The 24,930-nt window shown below is 42.9% G+C and overlaps 3 protein-coding genes across 3 annotated transcripts; all 3 read left to right on the top strand.

Annotated features, from left to right (window-relative positions):
• The first annotated feature begins 3,006 nt into the window (after positions 1–3,006).
• Positions 3,007–12,871, top strand: si:dkey-238d18.4 (GTPase-activating protein GYP7). The gene is made up of 10 exons (XM_020497772.2): positions 3,007–3,768; positions 5,479–5,664; positions 5,883–6,001; positions 6,479–6,582; positions 8,630–8,697; positions 9,074–9,220; positions 9,343–9,433; positions 10,678–10,826; positions 11,337–11,478; positions 11,589–12,871. The coding sequence occupies exons 1-10, from the start codon at positions 3,471–3,473 to the stop codon at positions 11,749–11,751; spliced, it is 1,467 nt and encodes a 488-aa protein (XP_020353361.1). The 5' UTR covers positions 3,007–3,470; the 3' UTR covers positions 11,752–12,871.
• A 358-nt stretch (positions 12,872–13,229) lies between these two features.
• Positions 13,230–18,799, top strand: hsc70 (heat shock cognate 70). The gene is made up of 9 exons (XM_020497763.2): positions 13,230–13,649; positions 15,434–15,639; positions 15,922–16,127; positions 16,321–16,473; positions 16,589–17,144; positions 17,239–17,441; positions 17,553–17,751; positions 17,928–18,160; positions 18,374–18,799. Exons 2-9 carry the CDS (start codon positions 15,435–15,437, stop codon positions 18,560–18,562), a joined length of 1,944 nt encoding a protein of 647 aa, XP_020353352.1. The 5' UTR covers positions 13,230–13,649; position 15,434; the 3' UTR covers positions 18,563–18,799.
• A 1,006-nt stretch (positions 18,800–19,805) lies between these two features.
• Positions 19,806–22,115, top strand: LOC109901812 (chymotrypsin-like protease CTRL-1). Its single transcript, XM_020497786.2, has 7 exons — positions 19,806–19,957; positions 20,230–20,330; positions 20,557–20,636; positions 20,766–20,847; positions 20,995–21,175; positions 21,331–21,461; positions 21,733–22,115. Exons 1-7 carry the CDS (start codon positions 19,843–19,845, stop codon positions 21,892–21,894), a joined length of 852 nt encoding a protein of 283 aa, XP_020353375.1. The 5' UTR covers positions 19,806–19,842; the 3' UTR covers positions 21,895–22,115.
• Positions 22,116–24,930: the final 2,815 nt, after the last annotated feature.

The following is a 24,930-nucleotide window of genomic DNA, read 5'->3' as shown; positions in this document are numbered from 1 at the left end:
CTTTTAAATTTAAAAACATTCCGTCCTCAACGTCAACAAAACTCTTTCTATCGACACCTAATCTTAATGAGCTCTTGTTCCCTTTGAAATTGGGCCTGTTTGTACATCCTGGTGGCGCAGTGGACTAATTCCATGAATAGAAAACAGAAGATCATAGTTTTGAATCTCAACGATGCCTTGCTATAACAATAAAAATTCCTAAACAAATTAATTTTCATGTGTTCAAAACAGTTAACCCAAACTAGGCCAACAGTGTTATTGAAACATGTTCTCAGAATGTTATTTAATTACCTCCAAATAGCCTAGCATTTTTGTTCTCAAAATGTTAATAAAACCTCCCAGGAAAACTTTCAGGGTTCCAAAATGAAACATTCTCAGAACCTCCCTGTACCTAAAAAATAACATTCCCAGAACAGGCTACATTTTCGCTTCCGTTAACAGAACGTTTAAAAAACAACGTTTTACCAGTCAGGAAACGTATGGCTTCGTTCCCAGAACCAATGGGTAACTAAAAATGTACATTCCCACAACTTTCAAGGAACCAAATGTGCTGAGGAGTCTTTCTCTCTCTATCAGTAAGGGAGATATGAGAAAGAGAGATATGACACAGGGTATACAGTGTTGAACTGTAAACACAATCATCTCTAACCTGTGGTTGCTGAAGAGATTTTGTCATGCTGAAAAGGAGTCATGAGGCTTCCATTGCACACAAGGTAGAGCTCTGTTAGCTAGGTACATGGTGTTCTACTAGAGAGGGGCTACCACGGGGTGGGGATTGTGGGGTAGTGAGTATGAATGTAACTGACGCATGATCAGGAACGCAGAAAAATATTATCTCATATAATCTCTCTGCCTTTCTCTCATCCCTGTCTCGATCTCTCTATCCCTCACACCTCTCTGTCTTTCTCTCAACTATTTTTTTGCTCACACCCCTCTTTCTTTCGCTCACCCCTCTCTGGAACTTTTAAAGTAGGAAAACAAAACCACTTCTATGTTGTTTAGGCCTTTGCAAGGTCAATGATTTAAACATACACATGAAGTATTTCTGATATCCACATCCAATTGACATTTGCTCACACAAACCTACATTGGAAACCACAGTGGGTTTGACTCATATCTATATATTTTTTAAACCTCAGAGTGTAGGTAGAGCATCAGGAAATGAACTTAAGGAAGTAAAGTTGGTTATTGTAATTGTTTTGCAGTACTATTTGGGGGCATAAGGTAAGACTTTAATGACACATTTAGTACATTTCTTCTCTGAATCTCTTATCTGGATGAAACTTTTAGTATCATACAACATGCTAATTATTTGTCTCTTCTTGTTGACATAAAGAATGACTGCCTTTCACATTGTCCTAATTGTGATCATCCTTCTCAAAGGTAATGGTTTTATCTTGTTTGGGTTTTAATTTAGTTTTGTGCAGTTCACAGACAAACCCCAAATGTTGACTATAGGAGAGATCTAAACAGGTGCATCTAGTTTCACTCTTTTGTCTTGATGGCAAAGAAAGTCATCCTCTTGACATCCTCTTGAATATTTGTCACAAGTATTTGTCTATTTTGTTGTCCAGTCCCTCATCAAGCTTTCTGTCGTGTATGGGTGGACCAGGACCCTGTGGTGACCGTTACACTGGCCCATGGGATGCCGTGTCCTGTCGGACAGCGGGGAGCTGATCACTGGCTGCAGGGCAGAGTGGTACATCAACACGGCCACACATGGCCAGAGGAAGGTGTGGAGGGAGATGGGTGACTTGCCCCGATTCAAGGGGAGGTTTCAGAAAACCTATGACCTGAACACAACAGATACAAGCATCCTGATGACCTGGTTAGAGCTGAATGACATAGGCTATTACTTCTGCACTCTGCAGTGCTGCGTCAATGGAAAAGGACAAGCAGTACCATGGCAATGGGACAAGACTCCTCATCAGCGAGGCTACACACACACCTTATGGGTTAATATTTACCTCAGTTATCCCAGGTAACAACAACATTTTTCACATATTAGGCCAAAAAATATCACATTTATTCCCTTACTATTGTATTGCTCAAAAATGTATCACGTTATCATACAGATGATGTTGTCCTTCCCTCTGTAGTTAATGTTTTCAAAATGATTTGGGTTTTTTTAAGGTGCAGAAGAGAATACTTCAGAGATGCAACTTTCCTTTTTATGCTTTTCTGGCAGTGAAGCTGTTGGTCATCATAGTGCTTGGAAGCCTCACAATCAGTTCTTAAAGATTTCATTTGGAGGATTTAATAAAGGTTCAATTTAAAAAATATTAAGTACTTATTCAATTCATTAATGGAAAAAGGCCCAACATATTGTATGGTCATTAGTTTGTACTTTTAGTATTGCACTGAATCTGCATTTCACAGACCACTTCCATTTAGCATACCACCCTGCATACCACTGCTGGCTTGCTTCTGAAGCTAAGCAGGGTTGGTCCTGGTCAGTTCCTGGATGGGAGACCAGATGCTGCTGGAAGTGGTGTTGGAGGGCAAGTAGGAGGCACTCTTTCCTCTGGTCTAAAAAAATATCCCAATGCCCCAGGGCAGTGATTGACACTGCCCTGTGTAGGGTGCTGTCTTTTGGATGGGACGTTAAACGGGTGTCCTGAGTCTCTGAGGTCATTAAAGATCCCATGGCACTTATTGTAAGAGTAGGGGTGTTAACCCCGGTGTCCTGGCTAAATTCCCAATCTGGCCCTCAAACCACCACGGTCACCTAATAATCCCCAGTTTACAATTGGCTCATTCATCCCCCTCCTCTCCCCTGTAACTATTCCCCAGGTCGTTGCTGCAAATGAGAACGTGTTCTCAGTCAATTTACCTGGTAAAATAACGGATAAATATTATTATTTGTATTTTTTTAAATCATAGTGTGGGAGGAAATGTGAAGAGTTAGGTTTGGGTGTAGCATGATAAAAGAGCAGTTTAGACTAGTTAGCTGTAAACCTTGTCCATCATAAGAAGCCACGAATATGAATGAAGGCGTTTCACTTCCAAACGCTTATGCCAGACTAACCATGTGTAGCCTAGCTTTATACAGTAGAACTAGTTGTCTTGTAAAACCCCCTAGGTGGTGTTAAAATGCTCCTGTAGCCTAAGAATTGCGGCTTTCAACCCGACATAAAAACCCGAATGTAGGCCACACACAAAACAGTAAGGTTCAGTCATATGACTGACTCACAGGAAGAACTTTGGTCGTGAGGTTTAAAGTGGGCAGAGCATAGCAGTCTCACACAACATGGATTCCTGCCTGGACTGGGAAATGTCCTAACTCCTGTGTATTGAAGGATATTCCATTTAAAATCGGAGCGCAGCGCATCATAAACATAAAATTGAAAGGAAGGTAAAACGATTTTTATTTTTTTATTTTTACAACAAACAAATTTAGCGGGCACACCGTTTTCACGAGGAGGGATGTTTGTGTTTTACACTTCGTGTCATTAGTGAGAATATACATCATGGACACTCTACAGGAGAACGGGCTACAGCACTCACCTGCACTAGATATTCCCGGTCGTGAAAGTACCGCCAAAGAACACGGAGTACATGGGACTCCCCTTAAAACAAAGGGAAAGCATGGGACAACTAAAATAAGTTCACCAGTCAATAATGTCACGGCGGAGTCTGGGAACCAACAGATAGTATCACTGGTAAACGCACCTGCACTACCCACGACACCACTCGAATTACCTGGCGTTATGGACGCAGAGGGGAGAGTGGACGAGTCCAGGCTGCGGATGCACATTTTCAAGAATGGTAAGGATGGGATACGATACGATATCCTAAAGAGAAATCGATGGGCATGAATCACTGCCAATTCATAATTCAACATTAATTGATTGAAAGTGATTTAATATTCAAACATTATGGGCCAGTAAGCTGGAGCCTATCACAGTTTAAATTAAGTAAAGTTAAATTGTTTCCCAGATATTGCTCTATCAATATCTACAAGTCAAGAGGAAGTCAAGTGATGTTTGCCTGAGGCGCTAGCTGACTGCACTACAGTTCAACCATTCTCCAGAAAGCCATGTAATCAAACCTCACTGAGACCCCTCAAGCAAAGACTTTTAGAAACCGACAATGGTTTGGTTTTACAGTTACCAGTCAAGACCTTTGTGATCTGACAGATTATTTTCAGAGGGAGGAAAAATCATGATTCACATGAAATCCATCAGTCATGGTTTGTGGGTATGACATCAACAGTCCACACACATCTGCTCCCGAGGGAAAACAAGAGGGGAGTGTATGAATGGGTGAATAGCTGGGGACTGTATACTTAATTGCTTCTATCTGCATCAATGCTCCATAAGTAAGTTGCAGTCACCGGTACACTCAGGGCCTTCACTCACATGTTTTCAAGCTCAAGGTGAAAATGGACCCTAACATCAAATCTAGGATCAGATTATCAACTACCAATCATAATCTTAACCATTTAGGGATGACAAAATATCTGACCATGTATCAGTGGTTAGGGGACAGCTACAGTATATGACCAAGATGTAGGAATCAGAGTGCATAGTGTTGACTGTAAACACTGAACCCCTAGGGCTTCATCATGCTGAAAAGCTCAGAGAGAGTCATGAGTTTTCCAATGCACCCAAGGTAGAGTTCTGTGAGCTAGGTACATGGTACAGAGGTGTTACTACTGTGACTGTGTGTTTATCAAAAAACGTAATCAGGAACATGGACCCCCCCCCCCCCCCCCCTTCTTTCATTGATGCACATTCCTTCTCTCCTCTGGTGCGATAATATCATTAGCTGAAATGACTATGGTGCAAAAACATTATATAATGATCCCTGTCAGAGTTCTAAGAAGGGGGCTAAAGGTCTCCATGCTGGGGATCAAGACTTGTTTTGCACACTAACCATTATAAGCCACTCATTCCTTGAGAAGCCTAGTTTGTTTAGGGATTAATTAGCTAGAAGGAATAAATTAGCCACTTTATCTCCCGAGTTGTAGTGTCTTAGACCGCTGCACATCTCAGTGCTAGAGGCATCACTACAGACCCTGGTTTGATTACAGGCTGTATCACAACCGGACGTGCTTGGGAGTCCCATAGGGCGGCGCACAATTGGCCCAGCATCGTTAGGGTTTGGCCAGTGTAGGCCGTCATTGTAAATAAGAATTCTTTCTTAACTGACTTGCCTAGCTAAATAAAAAAATAAAAAAAATCTAGTCAGAGGCCAATTGATCCAATAGCTTATCTTTTAAATTTTAGTTCTAGTCTAGTCTTCACACTCCTGTAAAATTATGCAGAAGTCCTTGTCTCAACATTATAATCTGAGTCGACTCTGCTGAAAAGCTAGAGACCTACCAGTCCAGAACACCAAGTGGACATGTCTTTGCATCTCTCACCTATCCAGTTGTTTCCCATCAGTGAGGTTGAGGAGTGAGGAAATGGAATACACAGGAGGAAAGAAGCCATTGTAAAGTATCTGGACTCAACCTGTGCTGTATGTGTCTAGGTGGTGTGTCCCCTTCGGGGCGTGGCCAGGTGTGGCGTTTCCTGTTTGGGATGTACCCCTGCAGCTCCACCTCTCTGGAGCGCCCCTTACTGCAGGAGCAGCTCAATGTCCGCTACCACTCCATGAAGAGGAAGTGGCAGCAGCTTTTTCCTGCCGCCATCCGACTGCGTATAAATGGCACTGATGGTAGGGCCCAGATGTAGATCAATTTATACTCTCTCTTTCTCTCTCTCTTGCTATCTATTGTTGTTCAGCACCTTATTCTAGACTCATCAACTTTATGCTGGAATCTATGAGCTCAACCAATTTTGTAAATTCTCCCTGGTTTCCTCCTGTAAATTACTTCCTTCACTCTCGCTCACCTGTCTCCCATTCTCTTCCTCCCTCCCTGTGTGTGTTTCTAGCTGAGTTGGTGGCAGCGGTACGGTACTTCGATGTGAGGCAGGACAGGGTCCAGCTGCAGACTCAGAACCAGAGTGATGAGGTCAGGGAGAGGCTGTCCTTCCTGGAGCTACAGGCCCAGGTAAACCACCAGCCTCAAAGTACACACAGAACCCCCTGAAAAGTACATGGTTTAACTGCTTCTCCCTCCTTTACAGTTTTGAGTGTAAGATATCAAAACTACCATACACCTTCCCTATTGACCATTCACCTATTCATAGTTAATATGTTCAGCAGAAGTGCTATGTGTTGAAAATGTACTAAGGTAATTTAGCTTGGGGCTGTTTGAAATGTTGTCAGTTTATATTGTACCAGGATATGGGTGTTAGGCTACAGACTGTGTGTTTTAGTCATGGACATGTCAATATAATCCACTCTGTCATTTTATTACTGAATATTATTATATTTTACAATCTCTTAACAGCTGGTCACACTCTCAGAGGTTGACATGTCTTGTTACATACCTTTACAGTCTACAGTATGTTACAGACTGAAGTCTGAGATGATGACATAGTCATCTGACCACTAATATCTTTGTTTCTCTGATCCCTGAACCCAGGTGTTGTTTGAGCGGGTGACCTTTGATCTGGAGGAGCTCCAAGAGGCCATCCGAATCATCGACAAGGACGTGCCTCGGACAGACCGAGACCTACCCTACTACTCGTGAGTGGCTTTAGTTCATTATCAACTTCAGTCTCTGTACAGAGACAGAGCGCCAATGAAATTCTCACAGATGAATTCTCAGTACTTTGTGGTGATCAAATAGTAAGTCGGTAGCCAGAGTCTACGCCCCTTCGTCAGAGATTGGTCACCAGTAGGGATTCTTCAATTAAGTGCTTGTTGTCATTCAATGAGAGATGACTCGTCCTCGTGCACATTTTCTTTCACTTGAGAAATACTGCACCAAACATTCTAGTCAGATACAAAATTGCACGATTAAGATCTCTTCTGGAAATCCTCAAAATTAATGACAGATTTCTTGAGTTACCTTAAATGAATCCTGAATTTTTTGAGGAAGTGTGATCTGGCTACGGCGTCTCAAAATGGACAAACAGTACTCTTGCCACTTTTTTTTTTTTTCTCTAGTTTTTTTCTCGTTTTTCAAGCGGAGGTTTTTTATTGGAGTAAGTGATCACATTAGTTTGGTTTCGGTTAGCCGAGCTCGGCTAGCTGCCAGGTGAACTAAAGCATGCTGATGCCTTTACAGGGAACATTGCTCAATACAGAAACAGGAAGCTTTACAGGATTTCTGTTTAAACTCCTCTGGCAGGCTGTCGGCTACAAACAGTTCAACACTTAAATCAACAGGGCATATTGGAGTAGGGCTTTAAGTGTTCGTTCTGTCAACATGTGTAAGCAGTGACACACTGACTACCAGTTGGTTTTAGAATAAGAAGGCTGTGTCGTTACAACGGTAGTTTTTTTAGCTTGACATTACAACCCATATAAAGCCAGTAGGCTACATGTAGCTGCTCATTTTAAGGATCAGTCTTTTTGTGTGAGGTATCAGTCTATTTGAACTTATTTAGTTTTAACGAGGGTTGCAAAACTACTGGTCATTTACCAAAGTTATCAGATTTTGTCAAATGAACTGTTAATTACCAAAATTACTTTATCTATGGTAACTTTTTTTTTAAATCATATAAAATAGTGATCTTTTCTTAATCTTTACATCTGTGTGTCCATATTGTCCATTAGTTTCTAGTGCAGCATTTCCCAAACTAGGGGTTGCGACTGAAAGAAAAAATAATTATTATTGCGCTTGGTTCATAGAACCGGGGTTCTGTCAGTAACCTCCAGTAGCCTCCTAGATACAGTTGTAATAAACAGAGCAGTTTCTGTTTTCTTCCTACAAATGTCTCAACTTCTTTTATGGTTTAAGCTACAAAATATTATGACCCCCTTCACTGAAAGATAAGGAATACGTATGTGACTTCTGTTTCCCTCAAGCTGCGCAGGACTCATTAGAACAGAGTGGACAAGACCAGGCTCTAAATCAGACTGGGGGGAAAATAATATCAATGATCTTTTCTACACAGAATACCATGCAAAATGATTGCCTGATGATCTTCTGAACTTCCCAATACCTTTCTGATGCATTTGTCACCTCAAACCATACTTCCTTTAGATTGAAGTACTGTCAAACTGATTTGTAATAGACTGCTATAGACCCAATTTAAAAAAAAGTAAACATTGGCCTTTGATTACATCACTGTTTTTACATGGTTGGGTTGCAAAAAAAAAGAAAGTTCTAGAAACCCTGTTCTAGTGGATAGACCATATGGTTCAGGAGAAAATGGCCTACATAATGGAAAAAAGCATATTAAATAGAATGACATTGTTTGCAATTACCTCTTCAACTCTTCCAACTATTTACTTTTTTCACAACTGCCACCAGTTCGGCCCCAAAACATTTACAACAAAGACATATTGACATACCCATAGTAAAATAAATAAATACATATACAAAAGATAAAGGACATTCCATGCTGAAACCCTCATATTAAATACTAACTGTATTCATAAATAATGGGTTTTATTAAGAATTAGGTTTAACAGCTTTGTCACATTTAAACCTCTTATTTTACATGTTATGAAAATTACCTAAAATCCTAGAAAGTGTCCAATATTCTAGTAGTGTACTGGTAAAGTACCGGTAACCTTTTCTCCCTTTGCAACCCTAGTGATTTTGGTTTGTTTGCTTTTACAGGGGTGAAGGCTTGGGCAATCTGCTGGTGTTGAGGGATATTCTCATCACATATGCTGCTTTTCACCCAGGTAATCTTTCTTTCTCTCTCCCATTGTCTCTTTCTCTTCTCTCTTTTTCTTTCTTTTTCTCACTCTGTTTATCTTTGATCCTGCCTATCTCAGTTTTTAGTGCTGCAAATACTGTATACTGGTCATGAGCCGGTTGTCACCCAAACACTGAAAGGACGTTTAGTTAGAGAGCCCTCTAGTGGAGAAATATATGTTGGCGGAGTAATATGTCACACAATCCTAACTTGACAAATGTGTGTGTACGTTTTCGCCCCTATCTGCCATGGAAGTAAATGTACACGCATATACACATGTTCAGATTATCCCCTTATTCTTAGTAGGAAGCTAAAGTAACTGTATTTATTTACTTTCTTCATGCTGATGTGATGGGGGTCAGAGGTAAGCTATGCCCAGGGGATGAATGACCTTTGTAGCCGATTCCTGGAGGTGCTGGACTCTGAGGTGGACACCTACTGGAGCTTCTCCTACTACATGGAGAAGTTCTCCAAGGACTTCCGTGCTGACGGCCTGCACAGGAAGATAGGTTTGTTATTAGTTTTAATTGTTTTTTTATTTGTATTTTTCTGTCTTCTCTGTACATGTGTAATAATATGGTAGACTTGATAATAAGGTAATGTTATTAACATTTTGATTGTTGTCACTCAGAGCTGGAGGCAGCACTGCTGAAGGAGTTAGATCCTCAGCTCCACACCCACCTGATTACAGATAGCATGGAGAGTTTCACCTTCTGTCACAGGTACACAACACACACACATATACTGCATTTGTATGTGTTTGCAGTACATACTTTTCCCACATACCATGTGGTGTATGTGGACACCTGCTAGTTGAACATCTTATTCTAAAATCATGAGCATTAATATGGAGTTGGTCCCATCTTTGCTGCTATAACAGCCTCACCTTTTCTGGGAAGGCTTTCGACTAGATGTTGGAACATTGCTGCGGGGCCTTGCTTCCATTCAGCCACATGAACATTAGTGAGGTCGAGCACTGATGTTGGGCGATTAGGCCTGGCTCGCAGTTGGCAATCCAAAGGTGTTCGATGGGGTTGAGGTCAGGGCTCTGTTCAGGACAGTCAAGTTCTTCCACACCGATCTCGACAAACCATTTCTGAATGGACCTCGCTTTGTGTACGGGGGCAAAGTCATGCTGAAACAGGAAAGGGCCTTCTCCAAACTGTTGCCACAAAGTTGGAAGCACAAAATCATCTAGGATGTCATTGTATGCTGGAGTGTTAAGATTTCCCTTCATTAGAACTAAGGGGCCTAGACCATTATGGCTCCCCCACCAAACTTTACAGTTGGCGCTGTGCATTGGGACAGGTAGCGTTCTCCTGGCATCCGCCAAACCAAGATTCTTTCGTCAGACTGCCAGATGGTGAAGCGTGATTCATCACTCCAGAGAACACGTTTGCACTGCGCCAAAGTCCAATGGCTGCGAGCTTTACACCACTGCAGCCGGCGCATGACATTGCGCATGGTGATCTTAGACTTGTGTGCAGCTGCTTGGCCATGGAAACCCATTTCATGAAGCTCCCAAATAAAATGTATTGTGGTGACATTGCTTTCAGAGGCAGTTTGGAACTCAGTAGTGAGAGCTGCAACCGAGGACAGACCATTTTTACGCGCTTCAGCACTTGGCGGTCACGTTCTGTGAGCTTGTGTGGCCTACCACTTCGCGGCTGAGCCGTTGTTGCTGTTAGACGTTTCCACTTCACAATACAGCATTTACAGTTGACCGGGGCAGCTCTAGCAGGGCAGAAAGGTGAAATCCTATGACGGTGCCACGTTGAAAGTCCAATGAGCTCTTAAGTAAGGGCCATTCTACTGCCAATATTTGTCTATGGAGATTACATGACTGTACTCGATTTTATACACCTGTCAGCAACAGGTGTGGCTGAAATGGCAGAATCCACTAATTTGAAGGGGTGTATTTGCATGAAATGTGTATACTTACATTTATGTGTGTCCCCTCTCCCAGATGGCTGCTACTGGGTTTCCAAAGGGAGTTTGAGCACTGTGATGCCCTGCGTCTCTTTGAGATCCTGAGCTGTGACCACCTGGAGCTCATCTCCCAGCAGGTGGACCGCGCCCGCTACCAGGAGAGGATCGCCCGCAGGCAGAGTATAGGTGAGACCGTAGTCACAGTATAGGTGAGACCGTAGTCACAGTATAGGTGAGACCGTGGTCACAGTATAGGTGAGACCTTGGTCACAGTATAGGTGAGACCGTGGTCACAGTATAGGTGAGACCGTGGTCTCCTGTGGCCATCCTTCCAAGTTCCAGGCTAGTGAGTCAGTGACATGTCACATGTGTGACAGTACATAAACACTGCAAAGTATGGTTCCAAATACACAATATATTGTCAAGTAGAAATGTTTAGGAGCAACAACGGCTCAGCCGCGAAGTGGTAGACCACACAAGCTCACAGAACAGGACCACCGAGTGCTGATTTTGGAATGAGATGTTCGATGAGCAGGTGTCCACATACTTTTGGTCATGTAGTGTATATGTCCATACAATTGGTCATATGAATTTACAGAAGCCCGTTTTGGTCCTTCTGTATTTGCTTATAACAATGGTATGTTGTCCTTCTTGTGATTTGTTTGTGTTGTAACGAATGCTCTGGGATTGTTCCAGAGGATAAACCAGTGTCTGAGGCACAGGCCGTCAACACAGAATTCACCTTTGAACTCTTCATCTGTGCCACCATATTATTGGACAACAGAGATGCCCTGCTGAGGTGTAGGAACGATGTGCAGCTCATCCAGTTCACCAACAGGTGTGTGTGTGTGTGTATCTGCGTCTGTCCATCATCGAAAATATTTGCCTTGTCATTACAAAGCAATACAACCAGACTCAGTCTTTCGCTCCGTGTTTCTCTCTGTGCAGTTTGCAGGGAACTCTGGACCTGAACCTCACCCTGAAGAAAGCAGAGGAGCATTTCTACAACTACTGTAAGCGCTCTGCTTGGGACTATATGAACGGCCGCTGCAGGACAAGTAAAAACAAGGAGGGACACTTCTTGTTCCAGCTCCGCAGCTTCTTCTCCTGAACCCAGATCAGTCCTTAACTTAACCTCTTGAACATTCAGCTACAACCTGTAGTAACTGTGGGGTGGACTCAAAACAAGGGACCTATTTCCTAAGATGAGTGTGTGCTATTTACATGTCTTGTCCACTAATGTTGAAGCATTCATATTTCTGTGGAATCTACCTTGAGTGAGTGATGCTGCTTACTTACCAACAATTCTATCAATTTGGACTGTCTTTGTTGTTGTATCTGATTATGCTAATTTCTATCTATTTAAAACATATCTATTTATTATTTAGAAAGGTGTCAATGAACGGGTAAAAAAGTGTGCAACGCTGACTTGGTTACATCACCTGGAGTTTGGTCTTCTTGATTTCTATGTTTTTCTTGGTGAGTTTAGAAGAAAGCCCTGTTTACAAAATGATAGAATAATTAGGACTATGATGTGGCCAAAAGGTGTTCTCACCCTTGATCTGAGATTCAACTATATAATATGTGATACTACTGGAAGAAAACAAGTCTTGGAACTGCATCAAGACCACAGAAAAATTGCATGTAGCAACAGTTTGCATGTGTTGTGACTCCCTGCTATTGGTAAACATAGAAATATAATTACGGGGATGCCTGTTCTAGTCAGTCTATTTCTAAAGGTATAAAATAGGACGCCAGCTGACTTGTGTGTCATAGTGGACCTGTGTGACAGGAGTAGCTGTTCATTGGTTCAGTTCTGAGCCAATACTGTCTGGAATACTAAAATAAATATGCATGTCTGTCACAATCTTGCTTAGTGAAAGTTTGATGTTAGTTTGTTGGTGATTTAAATGTTTTTATTCTGATGCAGCTAATTGCCATTGAAGGAGATGTCACTTTCAGGTGTCCAGTGCTTTTAGGCAGATAGTGAACATGTAATTCCGAGTATAATTGGGTTTGGAGCAATTAATTACAAAATGCTTTACAAACGAAGGCCACCAGTGAGGAGGGGGATTATTTCCAGATGTTTCACTGCTTGACATTTCAGTTCCTCGACCTGCGAGTTAGTGAGTGAAGAATAGGTTTCCACATGTTGGAGGGACAGGCTTGTCATTGTATGTACGGACTGTTATTATATAAGGGTTAAATGTAATAAACTGTGGGACATTAAAGATGTGTGAATCTTTTCTTCATTTAACCTTTTTAGAATAGCCTTAGTGTGACCTACTTGACGTAAGCCCTTGGTGAATGCTTTCATGGTTAGGGTAGTATTTTCATGGAGCATGCTATGAAATGTTCAGACAACTATATATATAAAAAAATATGCTTAATTTATTCCAAAATACTTTAAATTCATTACATCATGTAATTTACTGTACAAACTAGAATGTGCTTTTCTAATGAATGTGAATCCACAGGCCGGCTGCTGGTAGGAGATATCTGTAGTCTTCTCACAGTGCTTATCTCACTGAACAGCCCCCAGACCATGTGAATCTAATTTAACATGCCCTGAGAAAACCTCCTTACTCTGAACAGGACAAACTTGTTTCACTTTTTTTTAATATAAAACAGGAATTAAGATAAAGTGTAGAGAGAAAATACAATAGTCTTTTCTCATTTCTATTTTTATTCACTGAAAAAGGGCATACAGCAATTCCGATAACTCCTATCCCAGATAAAGTTAGTTGGCTAGCACTGAATGGGCACATGCAGGCAGCTACGTGGGCCTAGAACTTTCTCTGGCTGAGTCACCTGATTCCCTGATGGAATCTGTGAGCCGTGTGCTGTCTGTCTGTCTGTCTGTGGCTATATACTCTGGAGAGACCTGACACTCGTCCTCTTAGTCTTTCTGTCCAGGAAAAGGAGAGTAGTGCTTCAGTGGAATTGAGCAGCCGGTGTTCTGTGGTTTGTGTGGTAATCTTTGAAGCGTTGCACAACTGACTGAGCAAGGTAACTCCTTTTCTAAGAAGTGTTGCATTCAGCTCTGCTTTTTGACTTGCCAGCTCCTGTCCAACTCAAGGGACATGACCCCACTCTCATAATGATGCTAGCATGCTTTATGTCAACTATTGGCTGTCGGAGGAGCATTAAGAGCTAGCATAAAGCTTATCTCAAATGGTTTAAGTAGTGTTTTTTAAGTAGCATGAAGCCAAAAGTTCTTGTAAAGCCTGTTTGAATGATTTGTCTATTGCATGACTTTCTGTTTCTGGGCACACCTGTCCAGTGTCCAGTGACATGCTTGACCAGTGGAAGTTGTGCCTGTAATCTCTTTGTGGCCTGCCTTGTCTCACTGTATGTCACAAACACTGTCATAGTTTCACACACCACACCCAATGGTGTCAGCTCTGTCCATGTGCTTGATCCATGCTTGATGCTTCTCTGTCAGTTTGAACACTAATCATGCACATATGAAATATCTGCAGCTGATCTAAATATGGGTACAGTGGTATGTATGGTATGCTTAGCACCGATAGTTATTAGATACTTTTTTTTTTAAATAGATAAAAAGGATGCTAACAAGGGTTTGTTCAAATTAAATGAATATACCAGGAGTAACAGAATTAGATCATAAGTGATAAGGAATTTACCAGTACCAGTTGTTTGTGTGAGGTGGCTTTGTCTATTTAATCCATCCCGAATATGAGAAATGCTAATTGTATCCTTTCACAAGAATACAGTGGGTGGCTGTATAACATAATTAGGTACAGTATTTACATGCCAAACATTTTTTTTTTACGATAAAATATTTGGGCCTCACCACTTCATCTGGCCCTGTCTAGCATGTTCACCATTTCAACAATCCCCACTTGTTTCCCCACTGACTTAATGTATTAGTTAATTGTGAGGTAACAGCTTTGAAATATATCATAGTTCCTTCTCCAGCAGTGAGGTTTCTAAGGCCTTTACTGTTATTACAGTCCAGGCCCATAATAACTTCCATATTACACAATAGTGAAGTACAGTAGTAAGTATTTCAACAAGGTAACTGCCCAGTACATATGATATTGGCAAAGTCCAGTTTTACTTAACTGCTCATTAATAATCCCTTAATTTAATCCAACCCGTGTTCCAACAACAGATCTGTGAGCCATATTAATAGAATGTGTTGGTAGTTTGTGTGATTCAGCTGTTGGAAAAAAGCCACTGTGTTAATACATCACATTGATTTAGCCTGGCTGGTAACAGTTGGGTGTTGTATTGCCAGAATGATCTGTGGAGAGCGGAAAACAGGATTAGGGAGGGGAGGGTGGCCTGTTGGCATGCTACTGGTGGTACTGCTGCTTTAAGGAGTTGTGGTGTTGGTACCACTCCACTGGTTGGCATGTTGCCAAGACAGCACTTTCTAGAACAGCTGAGCCCCGGGGATCACTTCCAATTTGGGGGCTCACGTGGGACTGCATCTGCTCTCTGTGAATGACAGGGAAGGAACACACACACTGTCAAAGACGTGCACGTGGCACGCATACACACCCGTGCACATACATGAACATGATGACCTTTAACCCCAAAGGCTTTCAACACAAGTTGAAACATTTGACTGGTATCATCTAACTACCTGTTGCTAACTCCTAATAACTGATAATATTCAAAAGAGAAGGTTTTATAACAATATCACCTTCATGAAAAGTATCTTTCAACATTCTTGTATGATACTGTAGGCCTACGTAATTCTCAAATAATTCAAGTAATTCTCCTCTCACTAATGAAATCTAATTCTGGTCTTGTTGTTGCAGGATGTCTAAAGGACCAGCAGTAGGCATTGACCTGGGGACCACATACTCCTGTGTGGGCATCTTTCAGCATGGCAAGGTGGAGATCATCGCCAATGACCAGGGCAACAGAACCACACCCAGCTATGTGGCCTTCACCGACACGGAGAGGCTGATCGGTGACGCCGCCAAGAACCAGGTGGCCATGAACCCCACCAACACTGTGTTCGGTAAGCACATAACCTCACCTTGACACACAGTGGGTAGTTAGATGAAGCCTCTAGTGGACAAAGGGAACCAAATCAAGGTTTACTTTAAGCTCAGCGATGTAGCCTCTTGCCTGTTGTTATCAGTAGTCCCCACTTGAGGGCCTAAAAGTACTAGATTTAAATCCATCAGCCTCGCGCCACTCCGTTAGGGGGAAATGCAAAACTGACCTTAGACCAGTGTCCACAGACAAATTCATCCTACTCTTGAAAATCAACCCTACTCTGCCATCCCTGTGTCCAAAGATGCCAAGCGTCTAATTGGTCGTAAGTTTGATGATGCCGTGGTACAGTCGGACATGAAGCACTGGCCCTTCACAGTGGTGAGCGATGGTGGCAAGCCCAAGATGGAGGTAGAGTACAAGGGAGAGAGGAAGACCTTTTTCCCTGAGGAGGTGTCCTCCATGGTGCTCACCAAGATGAAGGAGATCTCTGAAGCTTACCTGGGCAAGGTAGGGAGTCTGACAAACCAAATGAAAAAACACCTTAATTCCAAATCTACTCTTAGCTCCTACCCACTCCATGCACCCCATGTAGGTTTGAAAAGATTGGATGGGTATACATTATATGTTAATAACTCAAACTGACAAGTCTATTTAGGGATGATACACACTAGATCTAACTAATAGTGTTTTCCCTCTTCAGCCAGTGAACAATGCTGTCATCACAGTCCCTGCCTACTTCAACGACTCCCAGCGCCAAGCAACAAAAGATGCTGGAGTGATCTCTGGACTCAACGTCCTGCGCATCATCAACGAGCCCACTGCTGCAGCCATCGCCTATGGCCTGGACAAGAAGGTACAGAAACCCCAAAACAAACAAGAAAACACTGGGTTGTACGGTTCACACTAGATCTGCTTGATTAGTCCTTTGAAAGTCCTACGGACTTAATTGCTCTCTCTTATCTTATCAGGTCGGCGGTGAGCGCAACGTCCTGATCTTCGACCTGGGCGGCGGCACCTTTGACGTGTCCATCCTGACCATCGAGGATGGCATCTTTGAGGTCAAGTCCACTGCTGGCGACACCCACCTCGGAGGCGAGGACTTCGACAACCGCATGGTCAACCACTTCATCGGTGAGTTCAAGCGTAAATTCAAGAAGGACATCAGCGGCAACAAGCGGGCGGTGCGGCGCCTGCGCACTGCCTGTGAGCGGGCCAAGCGCACCCTCTCCTCCAGCACCCAAGCCAGCATCGAGATTGACTCTCTCTATGAGGGTGCCGACTTCTACACCTCCATTACCAGGGCTCGCTTTGAGGAGCTCAACGCTGACCTGTTCCGCGGTACCCTGGAACCTGTGGAGAAGTCTATGAGGGATGCCAAAATGGACAAGGCCCAGATACACGACATCGTCCTGGTGGGAGGCTCCACACGTATCCCCAAGATCCAGAAGCTTCTGCAGGACCTATTCAATGGCCGAGACCTCAACAAGAGCATCAACCCTGATGAGGCTGTGGCTTATGGTGCCGGTAGGTATCTCACTGTGTGTTGCAGGAAAATGTCACTGTGTCAAGTGTATGTGTTTCAATGTATCATCCAACATCTCCTCTCTGTCCTCCACAGCTGTGCAGGCTGCCATCTTAGCGGGTGACAAGTCAGAGAACGTGCAGGACCTGCTGCTGCTGGACGTCACACCCCTGTCCCTGGGTATTGAGACAGCCGGAGGGGTCATGACCGTGCTTATCAAGAGGAACACCACCATCCCCACCAAGCAGACCCAGACCTTCACAACATACTCAGAAAACCAACCCGGAGTGCTCATCCAGGTGAGTCTTTTATCAGCTGTACAAGGCCAACGTCTGTGTAAAGTAGCCAGATCACCTATACCCTCTGTGATTCTATCTGGTATTAATCCATTCCCACAATATCTTTCTCAGGTGTATGAGGGGGAGAGAGCCATGACCAAGGACAACAATATCCTCGGCAAGTTTGAGCTCACCGGAATCCCCCCTGCCCCCAGGGGCGTCCCCCAGATCGAGGTGACCTTTGACATTGACGCCAACGGCATCCTCAATGTGTCTGCGGTGGACAAGAGCACCGGCAAGGAGAACAAGATCACCATCACCAATGACAAAGGTATGCCTCCTTAACCTTGAACCTCACGATATGATCAAAGGTCTTATTGATTTCCAACCCTTTCCTCAAAGAAAAGAGTCCCAAAAAGAAAGAGAGACAACAGGAGCGAGTCGGAGATAATGAATATGTCACATATGGGAAATTATATAATGATGTCGGTATCTTGTTATCCCCAGGACGTCTGACCAAGGAGGACATTGAGCGCATGGTGCAAGAGGCTGACCAGTACAGGGCTGAGGACGAGGCTCAGAAGGAGAAGGTCACAGCTAAGAACTCACTGGAGTCCCTGGCCTTCAACATGAAGAGCACCGTGGACGACGAGAAGCTCGCGGAAAAGATCAGCCCGGAGGACAAGAAGACCATCATGGACAAGTGCAACGAAGTTATCTCCTGGCTGGACAGGAACCAGGTAAACCACAGGTGGCTGGTCTAGAGTTCCACCTAGATTGAGTGTTCTTAGTGCAACGTCAGTTGGTTAGCACTGGTTTCACACTGATGCATTTCCTCCCATGGTAAAAGTAGGCTACACAGTAAGTAAATCATATAAGATAGAATCTTGTGATCACCACCTGTGTCTCTTACCCTCTCTTCATCTCTCGTCTCTCCCCTTGTCTTCATCTAGACAGCAGAGAAGGATGAGTATGAGCACCAGCAGAAGGAGCTGGAGAAGGTGTGTAACCCCATCATTACCAATCTGTATCAGGGTACCGGAGGCCCACCAGGAGGTATGCCAGGCGGTATGCCAGGCGGTATGCCTGGAGGCGCTGGAGCTGGCTCTTCCTCTGGTCCAACCATCGAGGAGGTGGACTAAAATCCCTCACCTCTACAGGAGAGAATCCACATCCTGTCCACATCTCAGCTCCCAGGCTTCACACATCACCTACTGCAGACCTGGCTTGTGTCATCACTTCTCTTATTGAGAACGTCCAGTGTAATATTTATATCTACGGCAGGCTCCTACAGCTTTGTACTGTTGTGCAGTTCACACAACCTTCACTTTTATCAGATTGAATATATCACAACCAATAAAGCTGGATTCTGATATGCATTTTTTGTGTTTTTCTTTATCCTCCCACCAAATACCCTCCCTTAGGTTTGAGATGACAAATGCATGTTGTACATTAACAGAGATAACAGAGTTAATGTACATTAACAGAGTCACAAAGTGCTTAAAGTCGTATAAACTTGTATGAACATCTGCACTATTGCTCATCAGAAAAGTTCCCTCAAAAGTGAGATTCATCTTGTAGCAATCTTATTATGAAGAAGTAGGAAAAGCTATGTATGTGATCATGATGTGTGAAGACAGCACCATGTGTAGATTCAGATGTTGTTCCTGACTGGTTGATAAACTTGTCACTTTCTCAAAATGTAATGGGATAAGATCCTATTTTCTGGAGGTTTTCTCAGTGGCCTCAACCTCATGGTGGTGGGTCCTCTGTTACAACCCTCAAATGTAGTGACATTTTAAATGTGCCAAAGCATGAACTTGAATAGCAATGTGAACACATGTCCTTACTGCTACTTTGTGTAGATGAATAAATCCCAATAGCTTCCTTTCTTAATAAAACAAAGGTTTTTGTCACAAAGAGCTCCATAAAACATATGATCTGAATCCATATTGTTAATCAAGTGTTTTGTTTTTGATTGTTTTGCTGTCATGTACGGCTGCATAGAAACAGAATGGTCAGACCATGGTTTTCCACCCTGCTCGTGGGATTGCAACACACGGTTACAAGATGTTATTGTTCTGCCCATCATCAGAACTCCAATTGGACAGCGTGATAAGAAACCAGAAAAAAAGACATTAAGGGCATTTCAGAGGACCAAATTTGGGGTCTGGGCATATATTCCACTCAGCATAAAGATAAAGAATTATGACTTTCCCTGGAATCATTGTGCAAAGCCTTGTTTGCTTAGGCCTATCCCACATAGAGTACAGTGCACTACAGAGTATAGTGCACTACATGGCAAACACAAGCATGTATCTGACTGTCCCTGAGGCGTGAGATTTTCCCACCTGTTCCACCTGACTGTTCCCAGCTCTATCAGACCTTGGGGGAACCTGTGGGTGAGTGGGAGACATGACTGATGGGCCTGCCAGGGTATAAGAGGGAGAGGGACAAAGAGACGTCAAGCACAGTCTACTACACTATGGCCATGCTCTGGATCGTCAGCTGTCTCGCTTTGGTGGCCTCAGCCCTGGGTGAGTGGTGCCATCATCAATGTCTGGTAACATGAACTGATTTGATCTTTTTTATCCTTGATTTATTCACATAGGTAAGTCCTATTGAGATGAATAGCTAAAAGAAGCCCTGGCCAACAAGGAGGTGAAGTGTTGTATTATACTTTGGTAGTTACTGAAGGCATGTCAGTCCATACTCTGAGGCTAATCAAAACTATGTAGGATTTTGGTCAAAAGTGGTGCACTATATATGAGGATAGGGTGTTGTTTGAGACTGTGTGTTCGTGCCCTAGGTTGCGGAGTGCCTAGCATCCCGCCGCAGGTGGGCGGTTTGAAGATTGTGAACGGACAGAACGCCGTATCTGGCTCCTGGCCCTGGCAAGTGTCCCTTCAGGTATCCCCATTTCCACTCTTTCATTCTATACATTGTTTTTTCACACCACAATGCTGTAATCACTGATGATTCTTGTTAGCCACTTAGAGTAAATGTATGTTGAAAATGTTGGGATCAATCTACTGTCTTCACATTATGGTCAGACCCATACTATCAATCTACTGTCTTCACATTATGGTCAGACCCATACTATATACTGTCTTCCACCTCTCCCTTTCTCCTTCAGGATGCCTCTGGATTCCACTTCTGTGGAGGCTCCCTAATCAGCCAGAACTGGGTTGTCACTGCTGCCCATTGCCGTGTCACGTAAGTGCATTTCATTCCATAGTGCTTTATAAGCACCATGTTCATAAGTACATATTACATTCCTCTTAGTTTCACTCAGATGAGCTGTGTTCATTCATACACACTGTAATCTGTTTTCTCTCTCTCCAGTCCTGGCCGTCACCATGTGATCCTGGGAGAGCACGATCGTCAGTCCAATGCTGAGCCGATCCAGGTCAAAAGCATCTCCAGGGTAAGTCCAGGAGCCTGGGGAGAGATCCACTCACTTAACCACAACATGCCTGCCTGCTTCATAGGTTTTTAGGAGTTCTGAGATTCTGTTCACTTTCGAAGATGAATCACTTCACTATGTGTCTACATCTTTCCTTGATCCCTGTAGGCTATCACCCACCCCTACTACAACAGCCAGAACTTTAACAACGACGTGACCCTGCTGAAGCTGTCCTCCCCTGTCCAGATCACCGCCCGCGTGTCCCCTGTGTGCCTGGCCACCTCTAGCACCTCCTTCCCCTCTGGAACCCGCTGTGTCACCACTGGCTGGGGCAAGACTGGCACCACCTGTGAGTGGCCACACAAGCTACTGAACCATTATTGATACATGATAGATTTACAGTTAATACAAGAGTATGTGCAAATGGATGCCAATGTTTCCACCTCAGCTTTCATTAGAGCACTGAGCTCCTTCCTAACCATGTCCCCTGATCCCCTTCCCCAGCAAGCCCCCGTATCCTCCAGCAGGTGGCCCTTCCTCTGCTGAGCCCTGCTCAGTGCAAGCAGTACTGGGGCCAGAACAGGATCACTGACGCCATGATCTGCGCCGGAGCCTCCGGAGTGTCCTCTTGCCAGGTAACTGACTGACCTCCTGGAGCAAGTTGAGGCTACCTTTCTCCAGTCTGTTTCTGAACATTTCTCTCTAATCACTACTCTGGTATCATTTCATCCGGCAATAACCTTTCCCCCAACACACGCGCCATCTTAAAGCAGCCAGATACAGATTTGTTTAACCAAATTCTCTGGCAATGGCATGACAATGGAAGTCAGATAGGCCACCACTCAGCCCCTATATTACAATAATCTCCACCAGTGCCAGTGCTCCTAACCTCTCCTTCATCTCCAGGGTGATTCTGGCGGTCCTCTGGTGTGTCAGAGCAGTGGCGTGTGGTTTCAGGTGGGTATCGTGTCCTGGGGAACCAGCAACTGCAACGTCAGTACCCCTGCCGTTTACTCCCGTGTCGCCTACCTGCGTGGCTGGATTGACCAGACCGTCGCTTCCAACTAGTCACAGTGGACCCCAGCTGCAATAGCAGCCATGTCTCCGCACACAAACTCTTCTTCCTGCAAACAGTGGTCCCATAGATGAGTGTTTGATGTCATACAGGCTTTCCCATCTGCAAGTGACATTTCAACCTGTCTCATGCACAGCCGCTCACTGTGTTGCCACCGTCTAATTGTTTTCAATGTAACTGAAAAATATGCATTCAATTAAAGTTGTATAAAGAAGTTGTTTCTGTTTGAAGTCAAAACAGTGCCGAGAGACCACTCAGGAAAAAAATATTCATCAACAAAACAAAGCACACACATACAACAAAAACGGAGCATTCATTAATAGTAACCCTTGGAGTCTTACTAAAACACATTTGGCACGGTTATTTTTTTATTTTATTTTTTTAAATGTGTGAACTGTCCTGGGGAAAGTAAAGTTTTTTTCCACAAAACTTTTCCCCAGACAGCAAATATGGAAAGAATTAAAAAACATATGTCAAGCGAGCAAGCCATACCAGGGTTACATATTTTCCTGGTATTTTACAAATGTTCCATCCCAAAAATAAATGACTTGTCACATGACGAACCCGGTATTTCATGCCAAAACCAGAAGTGCCATTCTAAAATATATAAAGAATATAAATGTCTGGATTTGATTAGATCTTTGATCAGCATGAACATCCAAGACTGATGAGCCATACATCAAAGACATGATCCCAAGCCCAAAAAAGCCCAACTGATCGTGCCATTATCTAATACATTGTTTATGATATAGGCTACCGCACATGACACAAAAACATAAAAGTATACAATGCTCTCTTGGGTAAATAAAGGAAACAAGCTCTAGTAGCCTAATATTTTTGAGTGTGGACTGTAATAGTATACTGTATTGTATTTTAAGGACTGGAATTACAGACCTCATTCAAAACATGAAGCTGGGAGAGAATGTGATGCTGGTGCAGGACATGAGGCCTACAAAGTCACAATTATATTTGGAAATATAATATGGCCTATTTTAAAATGTGTATAATTTGCAGGCTGACATATATACCTTTCATAATATTTCCCCTAATGTTTTACCATGTGTGTATTAGCCTACCTACTCTTTCTCCATTGTTGCGTCATTCCTTCTTTGCTTTCAACAGTTAAATGAAATACGTTTTGTTGTCCTTATCTTTGCCATTGTAATGACATCCTTGAATAATAAATATAGCACCAGAATAAGATGCAGATGGCTATCTATTCACTCCATGAAGATTGACCAGTTATGGGTCTGAATAAATAACTGCCAGAGCCTACCATCGTGCATTCTCTCTTCTTTTAAACTCCATGCAAGTTCTATTGGATGCTGTAGGCCTATTTAACATTCAGCAAAGAAGAGACTGCATCCCTCTTCGAATAGTCTACTGATAGTCTAATCATGCTTAAAAAAATATCCAGCAAGCTATTATTTTAGTCTAGCTTTTCCTAGGACTCCAAGAGCTAAGGAGCATTTTTTAAGGAGAGAAACTAGGTGTGGATTATGCAAGTGAAGGAGCTATAAATTAGAAGCTTAGCCTATGCATAACCCATCATTCATTAGCTAAATAAGGCTAATACTGCATTTAATGTATTACCTGAAACAGGTAGGCTCAAAGATCTATAGGCTATAGAGCGAATTCGGAAAGTATTCAGACTCCTTCCCTTTGTCCACATTTTGTTACGTTACAGACTTATTCTAAACTGGATTTGATAAAAAATGTCCTCATCTACACACAATACCCCATAGTGACAAAGTAAAAACAGATTTAGAAATGTTTGCTAATTTATTACAAATTAACAGGAATACCTTATTTAGTATTCAGACTCTTTGCTATTAAACTCAAAATTTAGCTCAGGTGCATCCTGCTTCCATTGATCATCCTTGGGATGTTTCTACAAATTGATTGGAGTCCACCTGTGGTAAATTCAATTGTTGGAAAAACAATTGTGCTGTCTGGTTTTCTTAATATAAAGCAATTAGAAATTATTCATACTTTTTGATACTTAAGTATTTTTTAAACCAAATACTTTTAGACTTTTACTCAAGTAGTATTTTACTGGCTGACTTTCACTTGAGTAACCTTTCTATTAGGGTCTCTTTACTTTTTCCAGAGAAGACAGATTTAGATATGGCATACAGTGGGGCAAAAAAGTATTTAGTCAGCCACCAATTGTGCAAGTTCTCCCACTTAAAAATATGAGAGAGGCCTGTAATTTTCATCAGAAAGAAAGAAATCCATAAAATCACATTGTAGGATTTTTAATGAATTTATTTGCAAATTATGGTGGAAAATAAGTATTTGGTCAATAACAAAAGTTTATCTCAATACTTTGTTATATACCCTTTGTTGGCAATGAAAGAGGTCAAACGTTTTCTGTAAGTCTTCACAACGTTTTCACACACTGTTGCTGGTATTTTGGTCCATTCCTCCATGCAGATCTCCTCTAGAGCAGTGATGTTTTGGGGCTGTTGCTGGGCAACACGGACTTTCAACTCCCTCCAAAGATTTTCTATGGGGTTGAGATCTGGAGACTGGCTAGGCCACTCCAGGACCTTGAAATGCTTCTTACGAAGCCACTCCTTTGTAGCCCGGGTGGTGTGTTTGGGATCATTGTCATGCTGAAAGACCCAGCCACATTTCATCTTCAATGCCCTTGCTGATGGAAGGAGGTTTTCACTCAAAATCTCATGATACATTGCCCCATTCATTCTTTCCTTTACACGGATCAGTCGTCCTGGTCCCTTTGCAGAAAAAAAGCCCCAAAGCATGATGTTTCCACCCCCATGCTTCACAGTAGGTATGGTGTTCTTTGGATGCAACTCAGCATTCTTTGTCCTCCAAACATGACGAGTTGAGTTTTTACCAAAAAGTTCTATTTTGGTTTCATCTGACCATATGACATTCTCCCAATCTTCTTCTGGATCATCCAAATGCTCTCTAGCAAACTTCAGACGGGCCTGGACATGTACTGGCTTAAGCAGGGGGACACGTCTGGCACTGCAGGATTTAAGTCCCTGGCGGCGTGTGTT

Source organism: Oncorhynchus kisutch, linkage group LG13, assembly GCF_002021735.2.
Source record: "Oncorhynchus kisutch isolate 150728-3 linkage group LG13, Okis_V2, whole genome shotgun sequence".
NCBI lineage: Eukaryota > Metazoa > Chordata > Actinopteri > Salmoniformes > Salmonidae > Oncorhynchus > Oncorhynchus kisutch.
Note: the sequence above shows the minus strand (reverse complement) of the source record. Positions and strands in the feature narration are given on the sequence as shown.

Excerpts from the sequence above, each read along its gene's own strand:
- si:dkey-238d18.4 (XM_020497772.2), top strand. The coding sequence starts at position 3,471 with ATGGACACTCTACAGGAGAACGGGCTACAGCACTCACCTGCACTAGAT. Across the intron at positions 3,769-5,478 it reads GATGCACATTTTCAAGAATG|GTGGTGTGTCCCCTTCGGGG; the intron begins GTAAGGATGGGA and ends GTATGTGTCTAG. Across the intron at positions 9,221-9,342 it reads CGGCCTGCACAGGAAGATAG|AGCTGGAGGCAGCACTGCTG; the intron begins GTTTGTTATTAG and ends GTTGTCACTCAG.
- hsc70 (XM_020497763.2), top strand. The coding sequence starts at position 15,435 with ATGTCTAAAGGACCAGCAGTAGGCATTGACCTGGGGACCACATACTCC. Across the intron at positions 17,145-17,238 it reads GGCTGTGGCTTATGGTGCCG|CTGTGCAGGCTGCCATCTTA; the intron begins GTAGGTATCTCA and ends TGTCCTCCACAG. Across the intron at positions 17,752-17,927 it reads CACCATCACCAATGACAAAG|GACGTCTGACCAAGGAGGAC; the intron begins GTATGCCTCCTT and ends TGTTATCCCCAG.
- LOC109901812 (XM_020497786.2), top strand. The coding sequence starts at position 19,843 with ATGGGCCTGCCAGGGTATAAGAGGGAGAGGGACAAAGAGACGTCAAGC. Across the intron at positions 19,958-20,229 it reads TTTGGTGGCCTCAGCCCTGG|GTTGCGGAGTGCCTAGCATC; the intron begins GTGAGTGGTGCC and ends TTCGTGCCCTAG. Across the intron at positions 20,331-20,556 it reads CCTGGCAAGTGTCCCTTCAG|GATGCCTCTGGATTCCACTT; the intron begins GTATCCCCATTT and ends TTTCTCCTTCAG.